Below are 18,438 nucleotides of genomic sequence, written 5' to 3'. Positions count from 1 at the left end.
ATGCCTGTAATCCCAGCACTTTGGGAGGCCGAGGCGGGTGGATCACCTGAGGTCAGAAGTTCGAGACCAGCCTGACCAACATGGTGAAACCCTGTCTCTACTAAAAATACACAAAATTAGCTGGGTGTGGTCGTAGGCACCTGTAATCCCAGCTACTTGGGAGGCTGAGGCAGGAGAATTGCTTGGACCTGGGAGGTGGAGGTTGCCGTGAGCTGAGATCACGCCACTGCACTCCAGCCTGGGTGACAGAGCGAGACTCCATCTCAAAAAAAAAAAAAAAAAAAAACCTAAAGGGATGAGGTTGAAGGAGCTTCTGGATAACCGAACACAAATGGGTTGATAGAAAGATGAACAAAAATTTATCTATGTACCAAGAGGATGGCACATCCCAATTCCCCAGGAACAGAATCTCTTGTGCTCAGGACCCTTCCAGACCTCACCCTATGTATCCCTTCATCTGGCTGTTTATTTGTATCCTTTAAAATGGTCTTTGTAATAAACCAGGAAGCATGAGTGTTTTCCTGAGTTCTGTGGGCCACTCTAGCAAATTAATCAAACCTGAAGAGGGTGTTGTGGGAACTCCACCTTGAAGCTCATGGAGGCCTGAACTTGCAACTGGTGGGAAAGAGGTGGTGGTCTTGTGGGACTAAATCCTCAACCTGTGGTTTCTGAGGCCGTCTCCAGGTAGACAGAGTCAGAATTAAGTTGAATTGGAGGACATCCAGCTGGTGTCCACTGCAGAATTCATTGCTTCTTGACGTGTGGGGAGAAACCCACACATTTGGTCACCAAAGTGTTGGTTGTTGTTGAGTGAGAGAAGAGAAAAAAGCATAGTTTGAATTTGTTTTTTTTTCCAGGAAGGAAGGAAGGAAAGAAGGAAGGAAGGAAGGAAGGAAGGAAGGAAGGAAGGAAGGAAGGAAGGAAGGAAGGAAGGAAGGGAAGGAAGGAAGGGAGGGAAGGAAGGAAAAGAAAATCACAAAACCATTAAGTGGTAGCTAAGGGAATTAGAGAAGAAGTCAGACTGAGCAAAAGCCATCAATGGTGTCCTCTTTGGGACAGAACAGTATGCTCTTTGGGAGAAGGAAATGGGTTGGCCCAGGAGCCACATCTTGGTCTTCAGTTCAGATTCAATGAGAAAAGCTCAATGCCCCAAAAAAGAATGTTACATTTATGTGATGAGTACTAAGTGAGCACTAATTGTGTGCACAGACTTATGGAAGGTGCTGTAACCCAACCAGGAAAGTGCATGCGTTTAAATACTACAGCCTAATGGTCAATGGTTTGCTTCTGAAGTCAAATAGGTCTGGGTTTGAATATTGGCTGTATAACTGTGATAGGCTGAGTGATAGCCCCCAAAGATATCCATGTTTTAATGCTCAGAAACTACAAATATTACCTTATATGGGATTTTGTAGATATGAGCAAATTAAGGATCTTGAAATGAGAGGATTATCCAAGTGGACCCTAAATGTAATTCCAAGTATCTTTATAAGAGAGAGGCAGAAGGAGATTTGACTGCCAACAAAAGAGAAGAACACCATGTGATAGAAACAGAGTCAAAGAGAGAAGATACTACGTGAAGGTCAAGGAAGGATTCATGAGTCAAGGAGTGCAATGAATGTAGTTTGAGAAGCTGGAAAAGAGAAGAAAATAGATTCTCCCCTAGAGTTTCTAGAAGGAGCATGGCCCTGCCAAAACCTTGACTTTAGCCCATTAAAACTAATTTCAGATTTCTGGACTCCAGAACCATAAGAGAAAAAATTTGTGTTGTTTTAAGGCACTGAGTTTGTAGCAATTTGTTACAGCAGCCATAGGAAACTAATACAGATTTTTGCACTGAAAGTGTAGTTCTGCTGTAAGAAATATCTAAAAATGTGGAAGTGGCTTTGGAATTGAGTGACGGGCAGAGGCTGCAAGAACTTTGAGGCATATGATATAAAAAGCCTAGAGTTTTTTGAATAGACGGTTGGTAGACTTACGGGTGTTAAAAACTCAGGCAGTGAGGACTCAGGAGAAGTGAAGAGAATGGTAGAGAAAGAGTATATTAGCTTAGAGAATTCCTATATTGTCATAAGCAGATTGTTGGTAGACATATGAACACTAAAGGTGCTGCTAGTGACAGCTAAGAAAGAAATAATGAATATGTTTTTAGGAACAGGTGGAAAGGGGATCGCTGTGAACTGAAGTGTGTATTCCCAAAATTCATATATTGACTTTAAATCCCAATGAGACTACATTTGAAGATAGGGTTTGGGGGAGGTAATTAAGGTTAAAGTAGGTCATAAGGGTAGGATCCTCATCTGGCAGGATTGGTGACCTTATGAGAGAAGGGGAAGAGAGAGAGCTCTCTTTCTCTTTTCACATGCACACAACAGGGAAAAGACCATGTGAAGACACAGCAAGGAGGCAGCTGTCTACAAGCCAGGAAGAGAGCTCTGACCAGGAACCAAATCAGCCAACACTCAGATCTTGGATTTCCCAGCCTCTATAACTGTGAGTTAGCAAATATATGTTGTTTAAGCCACCCAGTCTAGGTACTTTCTTCAGTCCAGGCTGACGAAGACAGGAATTCTTACATAGTGACAAAAGGCTTAGCTAAATTGTGTCCTGTAGTTCTGTAGAAAGCAGAACTTGTAAGTGATGAGCTTGGATATTTACATGAAGTGATTTATAAGCAAAATGTTAAAGTTGTAGCCTGGTTTCTTCTTGTTGCCTATAGTAAAATGTGAGAGGAAGGAGATAAACTAAGAGTCCTTTTAAAAAGAAACCAGGGCTTGATGATATGGGAAATTCTCAGCCTATCCATATTGCTAAAGACACTAAAATCATGAAGTTCATTGTCAGGAAAGTGTGCTCTGGAGAGAAAGCCAAGGTTGTAGCTGAATTATCTTTTGCTAGTGCGTTGGAAGAAGCAAAAGACCAAACTGTTCACTCAGAGGGCTCTTTGAAGAGACCCAGTATGTGACTCATGGATCCCCTCAACCATCTCAGCAGAATCCAGAAACAGAGATGGAATTTTCCAGGAAGCATCTGTGTGGGACCCTCTTATCTAATGAAGTGAACCACGTGCTATACATGAGAGGCCCACAGGGTTTTGAGAAATGTTTTACCAGCAGAAACACTTTCGGTTTGGACTGAAAGTGGCAGAGAGAGAACAAAATGAATGAAGGTTGTTGGATTCCCCAAAATTCTACAAACACAAACAGGTGGATAAAGCTACTCAGCTCCAAATATGTACTATCCTTCAAGGAAAAAGGAAGATGAATACAAAAGTAGAACCTTGAGCCCAGAGGAAGCCCCAAGACACAAAGGATTATTCCCAGGCCTGGAAACTTAATGAGGTTGCCTGGTTGGGTTTTTAAATTGCTTGAGGCTGATGAATCCTTTCTTCTATTTTTGTCCCTTTTGGAATGAGAACATTTGTAACTATTATCCTATGCCTATGCCTCTATTGTATTTTAGAAACAGATGACTTGTTTTCAAGTTTACAGATCAACAGATGAAGTAGAATTTTTTCTCAAATGAATTGTATTTCTGGTTTCATCCCTACCTGATTTAGGTAATTTAGATGATGCGATCTGGGACTTTTTAGCTGATAGTATTTAGATAAGATTTGGGACTTGAATTGATGATATAATGGATTGAGGCTTTTGGAGATGTTATTATAGCATGAGGTCAATATATTTCACATGTGGGATGGATGAGAATCACTGGGGGTCAGAGAGAAGACTATGAAAGATGAATAATGATTCCCAAAGACATCCACATCTTAATCCCCAGAAACTGCAAATATTACCTTATATGGAACTTTGCAGATGTGATTGAGTTAGGGATCCTGAGATGGGAGCTTTATCCTGGATTATCCTTATGTTTAATCTCAAGTAGCCTTATAGGAGAAAAACAAAGGGAGATTTAACTACAGACAAGAGATAAGAAGACCATGGGATAGAAGCAGAGTCAGAGAGAGAAGACACTATGGGAATATCAGGGAAGGAGACACGAGCCAAGGGATGTACGGAATGCTCTAGAACCTAGGAAGAACAACAACAACAACAAAGAAAACAGATTCTCCTTCACAGCCTTTGGAGGAAGCATAACCCTGCTGGCATCTTTACTTTGGCTCATTGAAACTGATTTAGGGCTTCTGGTCTTCAGAACTATGAGAACAAACTTGTGTGTTGTTTTATGGCACTAAGTTTGTGGCAATTTGTTAGAGCAGCCATAGGAAACCAATAAAGGCAAAGGAAAGGACCTCTGAGGCTTACTCCACATCTGTCAAATGGAAGCAATAACACATTCATTCATTGAATATTTTTTGAGAGCCTACCATGAGCCAAGCCTAAGAACTGGGAAGGTGACCAAGTACTTCCCACTTTCATGGAGCTTAAATTCTAGTGGGAGGAGATAAACAACAATGGGGATACACACACATAATCAAGATAATTACAAATTGTGAGAAGCAACATGAAAAAAAGCAGGGGTAAGACTGAGAGTAACTAGTCAAGCAGAGGGGCCTCCTTTAGATAGGGTTGTCAAGGGAGGTCATTGGAGCAGAAAAGTCTTGACCTAAGACCAGCATAACAAAAAGCAGAGGATAAAAAGTGCAGGCACAGAGAGTAGCAAATGCAGTATCCAAGGAGGGAAAGGATAAAGTCTATTGCAGGAAAAAAGGTCCATGTGACTGGAGCATACTGTTTTAGGGAGAGACATGAACAAGGTGAGTTGAAAGACGGATAGCAGCTGGATCCTGCAGAACCGTGTGGGTTGTGGTGAAGAATCCTGATATGTTCTCAGGTCAATTTGGAGTGGGAGGAGGTTTCAGTAAGGGGAGTTGCATCATCACTTGCTATTGTGAGGAAATAGGTTTTAAACAGGGAAGTGGAGAGGCCAGGAAACTAGTTAGGAAGCCAGTTTTCCAAGCGAGGGATGATGCTGGATTGGATGAGAATGGAGGTGGTGAGGATGAAAGATTGCTGTGAATATTGTTTAACATAAAATGCTTAATAAATGGCAACTCTCATTATGGTATGATGATCATGATGATAACTGTCATTATCATTATTAGCTTTTGCTGAAAAAAAAAAAAAGCAGATAAATGAAACTCAGTTGGGTCATAAGAGCAGAGTTAACACCTGCAACAAGTGAGAGACCCCATTCCCGTTCACCAGAAGAAGCCACTTGCTGATGCCACTTACCACTCCTCATCCCCAATTCACTCTCTGCAACAAGTTCAGAAACTTAGAAATGTGTCAGAGTCTATACCTACGCACATAAATATGTGATTAGGCCACTGAGGGGTTCTGAGGAATAGCTTTTCTTTTTTTTTTTTTAAGACAGAGTTTCACTCTTTTTGCCCAGGCTGGAGTGCAGTGGCATGATCTCAGCTCACTGTAACAGAGCTTGGAAATCAAAAGATCTGGGCTGGGTTAAAGTCCCTATCTCACCACTGAATCCCTATTCACTCACTGTGTTCCTTCTCCTATCTGGGCCTCAGTTCCCCAATTGGTAAGACAGTATGAGTCAACAAAATGACCTTTCAAGTTCCCTCCAGCAATAAAATGATATAATAAAAATGGCTCTCCTGTCTGGGCACTGACTGTGACTCAGGCACTGTACTTGTTTATTTTCTCATGTCACACCTACCTAAAGACACCCTCATTAGTATTTTACAGTTGAGAAACACCAAAGCACAGCGTGGTGGCCATCAGAAAGGGAGCAACACTGTTAGCATTAAAAACATTGTCCTGTAATCCCAGCACTTTGGGAGGCCGAGGCAGGCTCAGGAATTCAAGACCAGCCTGCAAAACCCCATCACTACAAAAACACAAAAATTAGGCATGGTGTCATGCACCTGTAGTCCCGGCTACTTAGGAGGCTGAGTGTTGGGGTCCGCATGTTTCCTAAACAAAGGAATGAACACACAAGACAACACAAGACAAGACAAACATGGCAGCCACCTTGAATGGCACACTCTGCTTTATTTTATACAGTTGTTTGTGGAATGTTGCCAAGTCACAAGACACATTGTTGTTTTTCTGACCTTTCCCTGACTTTCTGGATTTTCAAGATGTTTACACATAAACAAGCCCCCAGGGTCTGCTGTTAGCACCTGGCTCCTTTGTCCTCCCTGTAAACAGGGAAGGAACGCCCTGCTTCGTTTGCAAGAGCAGGACTTATGGGGAACACCCTGCTTCGTTTGCAAGAGCAGGACTTATGGGGAACACCCTGCGTTGTTTGCGAGAGCAGGACTTATCAGGAACACCCTGTTTGTGAGCACGTAGTCCTCTACATTTCCCCTTTCCTTATTTACAAGTTTGAATTTCTTTTAAAACCATCATTACAAGTTGGGCTCGCTGGGATTCGGTGTTTGCCCTTTGGCACCATCTCCAGCAGACTGTGAAAATGACAAAGGCAAGAACAACAATCAATACATTACTAGAAACAGAGGTCAGCAAAGTTTTCACAGGACTCATAGGGTTCAAAGACATCAAACTTTGTGCAATACCAGTCATCAAATCTGCACCAGTCAGCAATGGTAACTGATTGCGAAATGTTTCAGAAATGTTCTGTGTTAATTCTTGTATTTCTAGGGAAAGATTATTATGACCAATTAAAAGTCTCTTTATCTCAGTCCAGTTATGTACAGTGCTGTTAAAAGGAACAGGAGTAATACAGAATTGGGTAGTGTTCCAATCACATTTCAACAAAGCTCGGGTATTCAACACTGTTAGCTGATCTCCCAACCAAGAAACTACTTGCTCCAGATTATCCACTCGTTCAGTCAAATGAGCATCTATGTCTCATTGCTGCTGCCACAACAAATGTGATTGTTCATGCCATTGTTGCACAAATTCTGCATTTTGTATACTCTGGTGTAGAGCTAATCCAGCAACAGCAGCGGTGGAAGCAATTGCTACAAGTCCTATCACCACGGTCATGATGATTCCAACCATCCTCCGACTGTGGTGGACAAGATCTTGCATAACCTTGTAAATTTGAGTAACTCCAGCAGATTCACTCCAAGTACGTGTTAAGTTTACAGGTAGTCAGGTTTCTTTTCTGGCTCTTAGTATATATAAATCGGAATGAGACTCATTCCAATTATTATTCCACCAAGTAGTATCTATACAACTTAAGAATGTACAATTGTTTGTACAGTTAACTACCCCTGTATTATTATCCCATTTAAAAACTCCTGTCAACAACAAGTAAGGCTTTCTTACACATGCAATAACATATCTAGAACTATTTCAATGCAAGGATATATGGAAAGGGTTAGCAATATTAGTAAGATTTAAGGACATGTTTCCCATGAAAGTGAACGTTGGTTTACCAGCAGCTAGCAACTTCCAAATATGACCTTGTATTTGTGAGGTATTAGCCAAATGTGGCATAGGGGTTGATAAACCACCATCATGCCAAATAATAGTTTCATTGTCATCTGCAGAAATGCTGTGATTACCTTTATGCTAACGCAGGTTGACATGGCTGAATTTAGTCTGAAAATCTCCATGTACACTCCAATCTGTAACAAGGTATTTACAACTCTTCCCTTTTACTTCTAACAACAATCATGGCCCACTACTTCTACATCTAGTCCACTCTAGTTGGGAAACACCTCCAGACACATCAGGGATAGGGCATAAAGATAATGTACTTGGCAGAGTTTCATTAAGTACTGCAGTATGATTATACTTAAAACTTTGAGCCACAATAATCATAGTAAAGGCAGAGATATGACTATGGTTATAGCAAACAGCCCAAGCCTCATGAGAAAGATGCAGACAATGTGGACTACCCCCAAGACATATAGGTAACCCTTCAACCCCAAATTGATATGAACTATTTACTGTGCCAGTGTTTAATTCAGGATCCTGGTTTTAAAAAGGCGATAGCATCCAAGCAGTAGCATTAGTAAATACTGGGACTTCTCTGTCTCCCCAGGCCACACCTTGATATAAGGGTGGAAAAGGAATATAAGCCCGGTATGTAAATTCTCCGGCCGTTACCTGACAATTTACTACGGCCAGCATAGCCAGGAATAAAGTCAGTGGGGTTTTGGGCTGCCCAGTTTGTTGAACAACCCCTTCAGCTTCTTAACTGTTTCAGTTGTCCCCATGTCGGGGGCTCCGCACATCGAGTTCTGAAGGTGAATGTTCTCTGAGCGCTCAGATTTAGCTCCTGGAATTCCTTCAGGAACTCTTTGGATCGGCTCCTCTTCGCCATGGCACTGTTTCAACCGTCGAGATGGAAACCACTCGTCTCCGGCACCTGTACGGACAAGAGCATAGCCTCAGCCCCATTGTAAAACTTTTCCTTTTAAATATTTCCCTTGTAATGAAGGATAATACACCCACAGATTACTGTTTTGCGGCTTTTCTAAAGGCTGTTGAAAATGTTTCACTGCTGCAGACTGCTGTGATTGGCGCCAATGGTTGAGAAAATTTAAAGTAAAAAGGGCTTTCAGAATTTGATGTTTTGGGGAATCTCGCCCATCTCCCCCTTTTAGCTTTAAAAGTTGTAATTTTAGGGTAGCATTGGCTCTTTCAATAATTGCTTGACCTTGACTGCTAAATGGAATACCAGTGGAATGATGAATATGTTATAAAGAGAGGAAGGCAGCCAATTTGCGAGAGCAATAAGCAGGGACATTATCAGTTTTTAATTCAGCAGGGACTCCCATAACTGCAAAGCAAGTAAGTAAATGAGTAATAACAGAGTCAGCCTTTTCAGAGGGTAATGGCGTAGCCCACTGGAAATGTGACCACATACCAATAGTATGATGAACATATTTTAAATGACCAAAGGAAGGAACATAGTTACATCCATTTGCCAAATGTGATTTTGTTGAATGCCTTGAGGATTAATACCTGGAGTTAAAAAAGGTGCAATAATAGGAGCACAAGGTGGGCAGGCTCTGACAATAGCTCGGGCTTGATGGCGTGTTATAGAAAATCGCTGTTGTAATCCTAAACTATAAGTATGATGTAGTTGGTGCTCATCCTGAGCCCGTTGGACACTGCCAATAAGTAAAGAATCACTACCTATATTACAAGGGGTTTGAGCCCAGTCTTGTAGAACCATAAGATTGGCAAAAAGTTCCCCTTGTTGTACTGATTCAAATGGATAGTGAGAAATTTTTGAATTGTCTGAAGTCCAGTATCCAGCCTTTCCATTGCTTGAAGCAACAGTAAAAAAGGTGAGACTTTTAACTGGAGTGTAAGAGATAGGATTATATGGCAGTAAAGAATATTGTTGCAGAAAAGCAAATAATTTATTACTAGGATAATGCTGAGAAAAAGAACCAGTATACTCAGCGCGAGCCACTTGTCAACCCTTATGAATTTCCAACAGAGATTCAATGTATTGATTAGATAATCGGGTAATAATTTGTATTGGGTCAGCACCAAGCAACTGACAAGCTCGATGTCGTCCTTTAATAATTAATTCAGCCAATTTATCAATATATGGGTGAATTTTCTTAATGGCTTTATTAGCCAAAAACAGCCACTCCAGAATATTATTATCTTGGTGTAAAACGGCTGTTGGTGAATGGGGAGTATGAAAAAGACACAACGAAAGTGGAAGATTGGGTGCAATATAATCAAGGTGAGCTTCACTAATTCTATTTTCTACAAATGACAATTCTCCTTCTGCTACAGAGGATAAAGTCCCCATAGGTTGAATACAAGTATTTATAGCTCTAAGATCAGTTAATAAGTGCCATTTTCTTTCTTTTTTTTTTTTTTTCTTGACAAGACAAACACAGGGGAATTCCATGCAGAAGTACTTGGTTCAATATGCCCCTCGGCCAATTGTTCCTTAACTAAATTCTTTAAAGCCTTAAGTTTTTCTTTAGATAATGGCCACTGTTCCACCCAAACAGGAGTTGTAGTTTTCCACTTTAATTGTAAAGCTTGAGGCTTGTGGACAGTGGCTAAGAGCTTAAAGGATTGTAGCCCATTTTGAACATCGTATTTTTGGCAGCAGAAGAAATATGAGGAATGCTTAAAAAGGCACCAAATTGTTGTAAAAGATCAAGGCCCCAAAGGTTAATATTAATGGGAACAATATAAAAGAACACTTTTCCTTGTTGTCCTTCAGGTCCTACACAGCTCAGGGGCTTGACACTTTGGTAGACTATAGAAGCAGTACCTAGGCCGGATAGAGTAACCGATACTTGTTTCTTTTTCCAATGATAGGCCATTGAGCCAAACATTATTATACACATCCGCTCCTGTGTCAACTAATCCCTCAAAAAGTATCCCATTAATTTGCAATGAACATAAAGGTTTTTGATCAGAAACTAAAGTTTCCCAGAAAACAGTTTTCCCAGTACTACCGAAACCTCCTTGACGAGACACATCTCTAGATAAGAAAGGGAAAAAAAAGGCAATAAAAGCAATTGTGCAATACGTTCCCTTGCCTCTAGGCGCATAAATTGTGAAACTTGTGGCATAATAAGGATTTCATCAGTAAAATCAGGATCAATAATTCCTGGGACCACCATTAACCCCCACATAGCACTGCTGCTTCGACCTAGTAAAAGTCCTACATGTATTAAGTATAAGGTTGGACAATAGCTAGGTCAGCAACTGCCCTCTGCTTAGTGGCAGCATAAAGCTGAGAAACTGGGGTAGGGTAAGATGTCTTTAAGGAGGACTCAAGGTCATTCCTTGATGTTGTAAGTCACTGCTCACTGGGTACTGGGGTAGGCCTGCATTGTAGTTGTTGGGGCCCCAAGCCTGCGGGCCCCAGCTCCCATTTCCCAAGAGGGGTGACAATACATTCCCACTTTTATCAGTTTTTGAACGGCATTCATTGGTCCAATGTCGACCCTTGCCTCATCGTTTACACATATCAGATGGTAACCTTTTTTCTTTTAGAGCAGAAGAGCCTAATTTTTTCAGCATTCCTTTTTAAAATGACCGGGTTTCCCACATTGATAGCATATACCTTGTTTAGAATTGCCTTTTAAAGCCTTAGAAAGTACCCCAGCAAACAATTGAGCATTGTAAATAGCTCCTCCAACATCTGCACAAGCCTGAATGTATTCAGCTAAATCAGCTCCACTAGCTTTTAGAGGACGCAGCAATTTTTGGCACTCAGGATTAGCACTCTCAAAAGCCAGAGTATCCAAAAGAATTTTAGCAGCAAGGCCTGAACCTACAGTCTTTAATACAGCATCTTGAAGATGGGCTACAAAATCTGGATACAGCTCAGTGGCTCCTTGTAGGATCTTTACAAAAGATAAAGAAGCTTTACCCGCTATTTCAACCTTAGTCCATGCTTTTATAAACAAGGCTTTAATCTGAGTGAGAGCAATATCACCTAGGCCTGCCTGAGCATTAAGAGTGGCATATTGTCCTGAACCCGTAAGCTGCTCTTCAGTAGGTCCTGGGGGATTTCGGGTAGCATTTCTAGCTTGTACTCTTGCTTCCTCCCACCACCAACTTTTTAATTGAAGCCATTGCGAACGATCAAGGACAGCCTGTCCCAACATTTCCCAGTCAATAGGAATCATCATATGTTCTAAAGAGAAGGAATCGAGAAGGCCAAGAACAAACGGTGACTGAGGTCCATAATTAGCATTTCTTTCAAAAATTTAAATTGTAGGGCTGTAAAAGTCACATTCTGGCCACCGTTTGGGAACTGAGCATTGGGGCCGAAAGCAGCCCGTGTTATTGGGAATAAATCTAATTCCTCGAAATCATCCTTTTCCTTCGATTCCTTCTTTTCTCCTACAGGAGGAAGAGGCACAGAGAAAACCTGACCTGACATAGGTAAAGAGGTTGGAGGTGGAGGCAAAGGGAAGCCTGGTGGCAGAGAGATAGGAGAAACAGGAGCAGCGGTACCTTGCAATTTTAACAACTGTTGTAACATCTCTAAAATGCGCTGCAAATCAGAATTTCCTTCAGATGAAGGAGGTATTACCTCTTTTTCCAATTCCTTGTCCTCAACAACTGGGGCATAAATATGTTCCTCTCTAAGATCATTCCTCTCTAAAGCTTCAGATGCCTCACCTCCTGTGGCAGTATCGCCATGCTCTGAGTCAGTTTCAAGTAACTCTAATGCCTGAGTAATGGAACTACACAAAGTCCACAAAATCAGAGGCATCGTTTGCCCCTGCTGATGAGCTCAACGCAGGGCTTTAACCACTTGTAACCATTCCTTTCGATTTAACTGCACTTTGGTTTGATACTGAAACCAATAACAATGTTGTTCAACATGGGCAAACAATCGCTTCAAAGTCTTATGTTCCTTAACTAACTTCTACTCCTATAGACATCAACAGTCCCTGGAGTAACTGCAAATATTCAGAGGCCAGAGAGGTGGAATTCCCCATAATTTTCCCGTGGGTCCCCCTTTCTTTATTTACCTGCCCGAGGTGTTCCCCCTCCGGTTCCTTGCTCTCGTGGAGCCACGGACCCTGCTTGCTGCACCAGATGTTGGGGTCCACGTGTTTCCTAAACAAAGGAATGAACACACAAGACAACACAAGACAAGACAAACATGGCGGCCGCCTCAAATGGCTCGCTCTGCTTTATTTTATACAATCGTTTGTGGAATGTTGCCAAGTCACAAGACACATTGTTGTTTTTCTGACCTTTCCCTGACTTTCTGGATTTTCTAGATGTTTACACATAAACAAGCCCCCAGGGTCTGCTGTTAGCACCTGGCTCCTTTGTCCTCCCTGTAAACAGGGAAGGAACGCCCTGCTTCGTTTGCAAGAGCAGGACTTATGGGGAACACCCTGCTTCGTTTGCGAGAGCAGGACTTATGGGGAATGCCCTGCTTCGTTTGCGAGAGCAGGACTTATCAGGAACACCCTGTTTGTGAGCACATAGTCCTCTACAGCTGAGGTAGGAGGATCACTTGAGCTTGGGAGGTGGAGGTTGCAGTGAGCCAAGATCACAACATTGCACTCCAGCCTGGGCAATGGAGTGAGACTCTGTTTCAAAAAAACCACACACACAAGAAAAACCCATTATCCTTTATCCTGATGTTATGTTCTTCCAGCTTTAGGTGGTTGAAATATTCTCTTTTTTAATGGTGATGTTTTAAAGGTTTTTAATACACAGAAATGAGAATTTGTCCATCTATATCAATCCCTAACATTTATTTAGAAATTTGATTGATGCATGAAGTTCCAGTCTTGAATGACATAAAGTATGCACAAGAATGGGTTTTCAACTATTTCAGAGTTCCTACTACACCCTAGTTATAGCAGAGGAACACAGAGATAACTCAACCACAGCTTCAGAGGCACATGCCAAGAGGCCTGGAATCAAAGCTCTGCCTCTAGTACTAACTGGGTCACCTTAGGCAAATGAGGTAACCCCTCTGAGCCTCAGTTTCCTCATCTGTAAAATGGGAGTAATCGTAGTGCCTACCTCATGTAACACACTGCATCTAGAGCTTGGCACATAGAATAGACTCAATACATGTGAGTCTCTATTATCATTATTATTTAGATGGGGGTAAGAGGAGTCACAGTCATCAGCCATGAGGAGGTACTATGAGGAGGTACCCAGTGGGGCGAGGATAGGGTGATGAATTTTCATCTGGGTAGGGGTTTCATTTTGTCTCTGAAGTCTCCAACTTCTAGTACTAGTGATCATTTCTACTAGATTATACGACCTCAGGCAAATCATTTCCCAGCTCTCTGCCTTGGTTCTCTAATCTATTAAAAAGGAAGCAATTATTCCCACTCCATAGAACAGTGGAGTCAAACTTTAGCCAGTATCAGAATCACCTGATGAACTTGGCAAAAATATCACGGCACGGATTCTATCCTACTTCAACAAATCTGAGTCTCTGTTCTTTATTATCTCTTCAGATGCTTTGATACACACCATGTTTCAAAACTGCCATAAGCCATGAAAGGAACAAGGCTCTGTGTTTACTCTAAAGGATCATAAGAGATTATTATCATTATTTACATCCCATTTGCTCCACCCTTTTTGAAGATGTCTAGTGGGCAGGCTGTCTTTTCACCAGTTGCCTGCCCCACCCAGGAAAAACTGGCCTGCCTCTCAGCATTACCGAACACCCCATCCAAGCCCTTGGGGTTCTCATGCCTTTGGAAGTCATCTACAATCTAGTATCCATCTTCCAAAGGGGAAGCTGGAGTTTGAAGGGGAATAATATCTTTCCAAGGGTTGCCACAGCTTCATGGTTAGAGCCATAGTGGAACCCAGGGCTTCGAATGCCTGGGCCACCGGTGTTAGAAGGGCTTATTTTGGACATCTCCACCCTGGGAGAAGACCTGCTAACAGGTGGTGCAATGAGTTGGGGTCTAGAGCCCCACCCTACAAGCTTTTTTTTCACTGATGATGCCTGGGAAGAGCTCTGGCCAAACACTGATATTCCAGCCACCCCTTTCCAAAAGGCCTGAAGATAACTCAGAGTTCTTCTCACCACCTGGAGAGGAAAGCTAGATCGAGACATAGCAAGCTCCTCAACAATCTTATTTACTGACCTTACTCGAGCAGGAACACAGAGCTGCACCTGCAACCTTAAATCTGAGATTACAAATTTAAATAGTGGAATCTCAGGCTGTAAAAGAGCGGGTCACAGAATGCAGCCTGCTACTTTAAAGACCAGCCATACTGCCATGTAATGGTGCCAGACAAGGGAATAGCGCTTCTCAAATCACAGCAAGTGTTTCAGTTGATGCAGGACAAGAAACTTGCAGGGTGGGGCCAGCATTAAAACAAAGGAGACAGTGCTGTGGTCAAAGCTGCAGGCTTCAGACAAAAAGCAAACAAAAACAAAACAAACAACAAGCAATAACAACAACAACGAAAAAAAAATCTGGCTAGCGGGGAGTTCAGATTTACCAAATTCCAGCCGTGACCTCCAGCAAGTTATTCTTTACCTCTCTGAGCCTCAATTTCCACATCTGTAAAAACAAACTAACAAAGCTACCCAGAGAAGTAGCCAGGCTTTGTGGAGCTTGAAGCTTATCCCATGGAGAAGGGGAAAATAGTGGTAAGGAAGACCTCTTTAAGAAAAAAGCAATACAAAATTGTCCATTCAAAATTGCATACAGGACCTTGGAAAGAGCCCCATGTAAGGGAGGGGCCTGACAAATCTGTCTTGGATGCTACCAGTTAGCGGTGACATTAGCTAAGCAAAGCTCATGGCATGTAATAAGCCCTTAAGAAATGTTAGTTTTGGGGATGAGATGATGGAGGAGACAGTGGTATGGCTTGAGTTAAAAGTTGTAATTTTGAGGGAGGAGGAAATTTTGGCCCATTCATCTGCACTGAAGCAGAGATAATGACAGAGAGTGGGATACTAGAGAAACGCCCAAGACCGTCTTTAGCTGCAGAGTTCTATCCTGGATGTCATGTGTGACCTTGGACAAATCTCACCACCTCCTGGCGCCAGTGTCTTTCCCAGCAAAATGTGGCCGGGAGTCATACAATCTCAGCCTCTTCCTCATTTCCAAAAGAACACCCTTTACTCACTCCATGGAGCCTCACAAAAGCTAAGAATTAATTAGAGATAAGTGAGTGACTGTCCCTTTTTTGTTCCAATTTAAGAATGGGGTGCTCCCAGAAGGCATGTCTTACAGCAGATTGTGGAGCCGGTGAGATATGGAAACCTTTACCCTGAGATGAATACAAGGAGAGGGATTTGTAGGTATTTTCTTGCAGGCAGAAATAGGTTACTGGTTGAAAACCTTGACAAATTGGGCTAGGTTCCAACTCTGTCACTTTCTGGCTGTCTGACCTCGGGCAGTTTCCTTTACTTCAAGAAACCTCAGTTTTCTCCTTATTTAATTGATAGGGTTAAATGAGAAATTGTAGATAAAACACTTAGAGGATTGCTTATTCCTTAGTAAAGGTCTTAATAGATATTCGTTATTAAAATGATCAGTATAATAGTTATCATTATGATGATTATTACGTAATACCAATAAGAATGGGTGATGCCTTTTCTAAATCCCTCCTTCCTCTCCTCCTCCTCCCAGCAGTCCTCTTCCACTGGTTTCTCCAGGCAGGAAGAGGTGCCCTCCAGGGAGGTAGGCGGGGCCTCATTCCAGCTTGGCCAGAGCCAGGCCGGGCACACATCACTGTGCTAGGGTGTACATCTATACTAGACACCTTCCTGCTTCTCTCCTTCCAGAGCAGACCTCTTAGTCACCCTGAGCTCCTCATTTCTTAAGCAGTCATGTCTGTGACAAAAAGTACCGAGGGAGCCGTTGCTGTCAAACTGGACCTTATGTCGCCTCCTGAAAGTGCCAAGAAGTTGGAGAACAAGGACTCTACATTCTTGGATGAAAGTCCTTCAGAGTCACCAGGCTTGAAGAAGACCAAGGGCATAACGTGAGTGCTGTTTTCTGCCATCCCTATTTCCGCTTTCTAGCCTGAAGCTTGCACTGGCAAAAACCCTGAGGTGGGTGTGTCTGACCCTCAACCCACTGTGCAGATGAAAGACCAAGGTTGCAAAAGGTGCAGTCATGGGCTGAGTCAAGCTGAGAGATTAAAGGGGCAGAAGTAAAGGCTGTCAGAAAAGCCCTTAGGGACATAGTGATCCAGCCCCCAACAGGTACAGGTGAGAAAACTGAGGCTCAGTTACCCTGGACCATACACTGAGTCATTGTTAGGGGCTAGAATTCAGTGCTGGCCCTAAAGCCATATTTTTGTTCCTGGCCAGCGATGTTAATGTTGGGGATAGAGGTAGAATCCCTAACTTCTTGGAGGAGAAGGTGAGTCCTGAGCTTAAAACCACAGTGGCCTCACTGACCACTAAGTATTGCCTCCTCCCTGCCTCCTTCCTGCAGTAAGCCTGGCCTCTACTTCAACTGAGAAGCACAGATGACACTCAAAAACACACTTTGTGGAAGGTTCTAGTTTTTTCCACTTTCCGGGGGAGGGGAGTGGGGGTTTTTCACTAGACTTTCAAAACACAAAAAAAGAGGGAAGCTGAGTTACAGGGCTGCAGCTCGCTTCCCCACACCTGACCCCACCACCCAAGCACACTTGCTAGTTTACTTAGGAAAAAAAGGTGTGGGGTGTGGTAGTGAAGAGGTTCTGCTGCTTTAAGAAGAAAGTTTTCGTGCCACTAGCATAGTAGAAAGAGCACTGGACAAAGAATCAGAAGGCCTGAGTTCAAGTAGTGACTCTGCTCCTTCTCTAAGCCCCAGTTTTTTGATATGCAAAACAGGTGGCAGTGTGAACTAAAGGAGAGTGCATGGAAACAAAATCGAAGGATGTGTTTTTTGGGGGTGCATTGCAGGGAGGGACTGTAAGGGGCAAGCAAAGCCCCTCCCCACAACCATCCAGCAGGACAATTTAGGGATGGACACAATGACTGGCCCTGCTCCCGGTGCTGTTGCCCCAGGGCTAGTCCTGCGAGTTGCTAAGTATTAGTGACCCTTAGAGTGAGCTGTCTATAAGTTGGGGCCAGCCACTGCTAAGTAGAGGCATTTCTCAGTCAGAGGCCTTGAGGGAACCACCTATCTCTTGTGTCCTGAACTGATACAAGGTTTGGTGGCAATTTCAGCAACTTAAGGATCAAAGGAATAAAGCAAGTGAGAACTAAAGGGAGACTTGTGGCTTGGGGAGAAGCCAAATACGGGCTGGGTAAGCGTGGCAACGATGGGGTTGGCTCACCCGGGCTTGAATTCCCACTTAGCTGCTTACCAGCTAGAGCAAATGCTGGAACTTCTCTGTGCCCAGTTTCTCCTCTGTCAATGATAGTTCTCTCCTCCTGGGAGATTTGAGCATAAATCCCCCAGACTCAGTGTCTGTAAGCGCTGGCTGCTGTGAATAAGATGACAGCCCAAGGTGACCGAAGAAAGGAGTTAGAGTTGGAACCCACGTCTCCCAACTCCCAGTTTGGTGCTTTGCATGACTTACCGTGCTATATTTTCAAGTTGGTTGAGTGGCCCATAGTTAAATTCTGATTTCCCTAAGTCCCTTAGTTAGAAATTTCCCAAGTAACCCGCTGACCCTTTCCTAGTTGCAAAACAAGCCCATTGCTGGCCTGGCGAGTAGGGTGTAGTGCTCAGTCAGCGATGTGGACACCCACAGGGAGAAAGGCATGCAGGAACTCTCCACCCCCTTTCTCCCTCGATTGTTCTCTTTAACCCTTGATTAATCTATGTACAGAGACTCAGGAAGCTAGAGGGTTTAGAGCTTCAATATGAAGCTTCCTGAGCCTCTGCCCATAGATTCTTTTAAAATAGCATCTTTTAAAAATAGCATCACTCCTGACATTTACAGAGGGTCAACAAAGTTGAACACGTTGCCCAAGATGACACAGCTAGTTAAGTCGTGGCCTTGAGGTTTAATCTCTGGTTTGTCAAATCCCAGAGATCGGGCTCCTTCCAAAGTACCTCTGTGGTTTTACAAAGAATAAGTCTCCTAACCAGAAGGCTCTCATGGGGAATTTCCAAAGTTTCTAAAGTTGCACATTAAGTCT

At 42.9% G+C, this 18,438-nt stretch overlaps 1 protein-coding gene and 1 long non-coding RNA gene across 2 annotated transcripts in view; one reads left to right on the top strand and one right to left on the bottom strand.

Moving 5' to 3' along the window:
• Positions 1-6,253: 6,253 nt before the first annotated feature.
• On the bottom strand, positions 6,254-18,068 carry LOC116274973. The gene is made up of 4 exons (XR_004183859.1): positions 17,874-18,068; positions 17,658-17,774; positions 12,380-12,467; positions 6,254-8,271 (listed from the first exon to the last, which is right to left on the bottom strand). It is a non-coding gene; the product is annotated as an uncharacterized LOC116274973 (long non-coding RNA).
• The window catches only part of SLC36A2 (solute carrier family 36 member 2), a 33,206-nt gene continuing 30,798 nt past the window's right edge, over positions 16,031-18,438 (top strand). Inside the window, exon 1 of the mRNA XM_003900393.5 lies at positions 16,031-16,337. Within this exon, the coding sequence (XP_003900442.1) occupies positions 16,183-16,337 (155 nt within the window). The 5' untranslated portion in view covers positions 16,031-16,182. The remainder of the gene's footprint in view (positions 16,338-18,438) is intronic.

This window comes from Papio anubis, chromosome 5, assembly GCF_008728515.1.
Source record: "Papio anubis isolate 15944 chromosome 5, Panubis1.0, whole genome shotgun sequence".
Lineage (NCBI taxonomy): Eukaryota > Metazoa > Chordata > Mammalia > Primates > Cercopithecidae > Papio > Papio anubis.
Note: the sequence above shows the minus strand (reverse complement) of the source record. Positions and strands in the feature narration are given on the sequence as shown.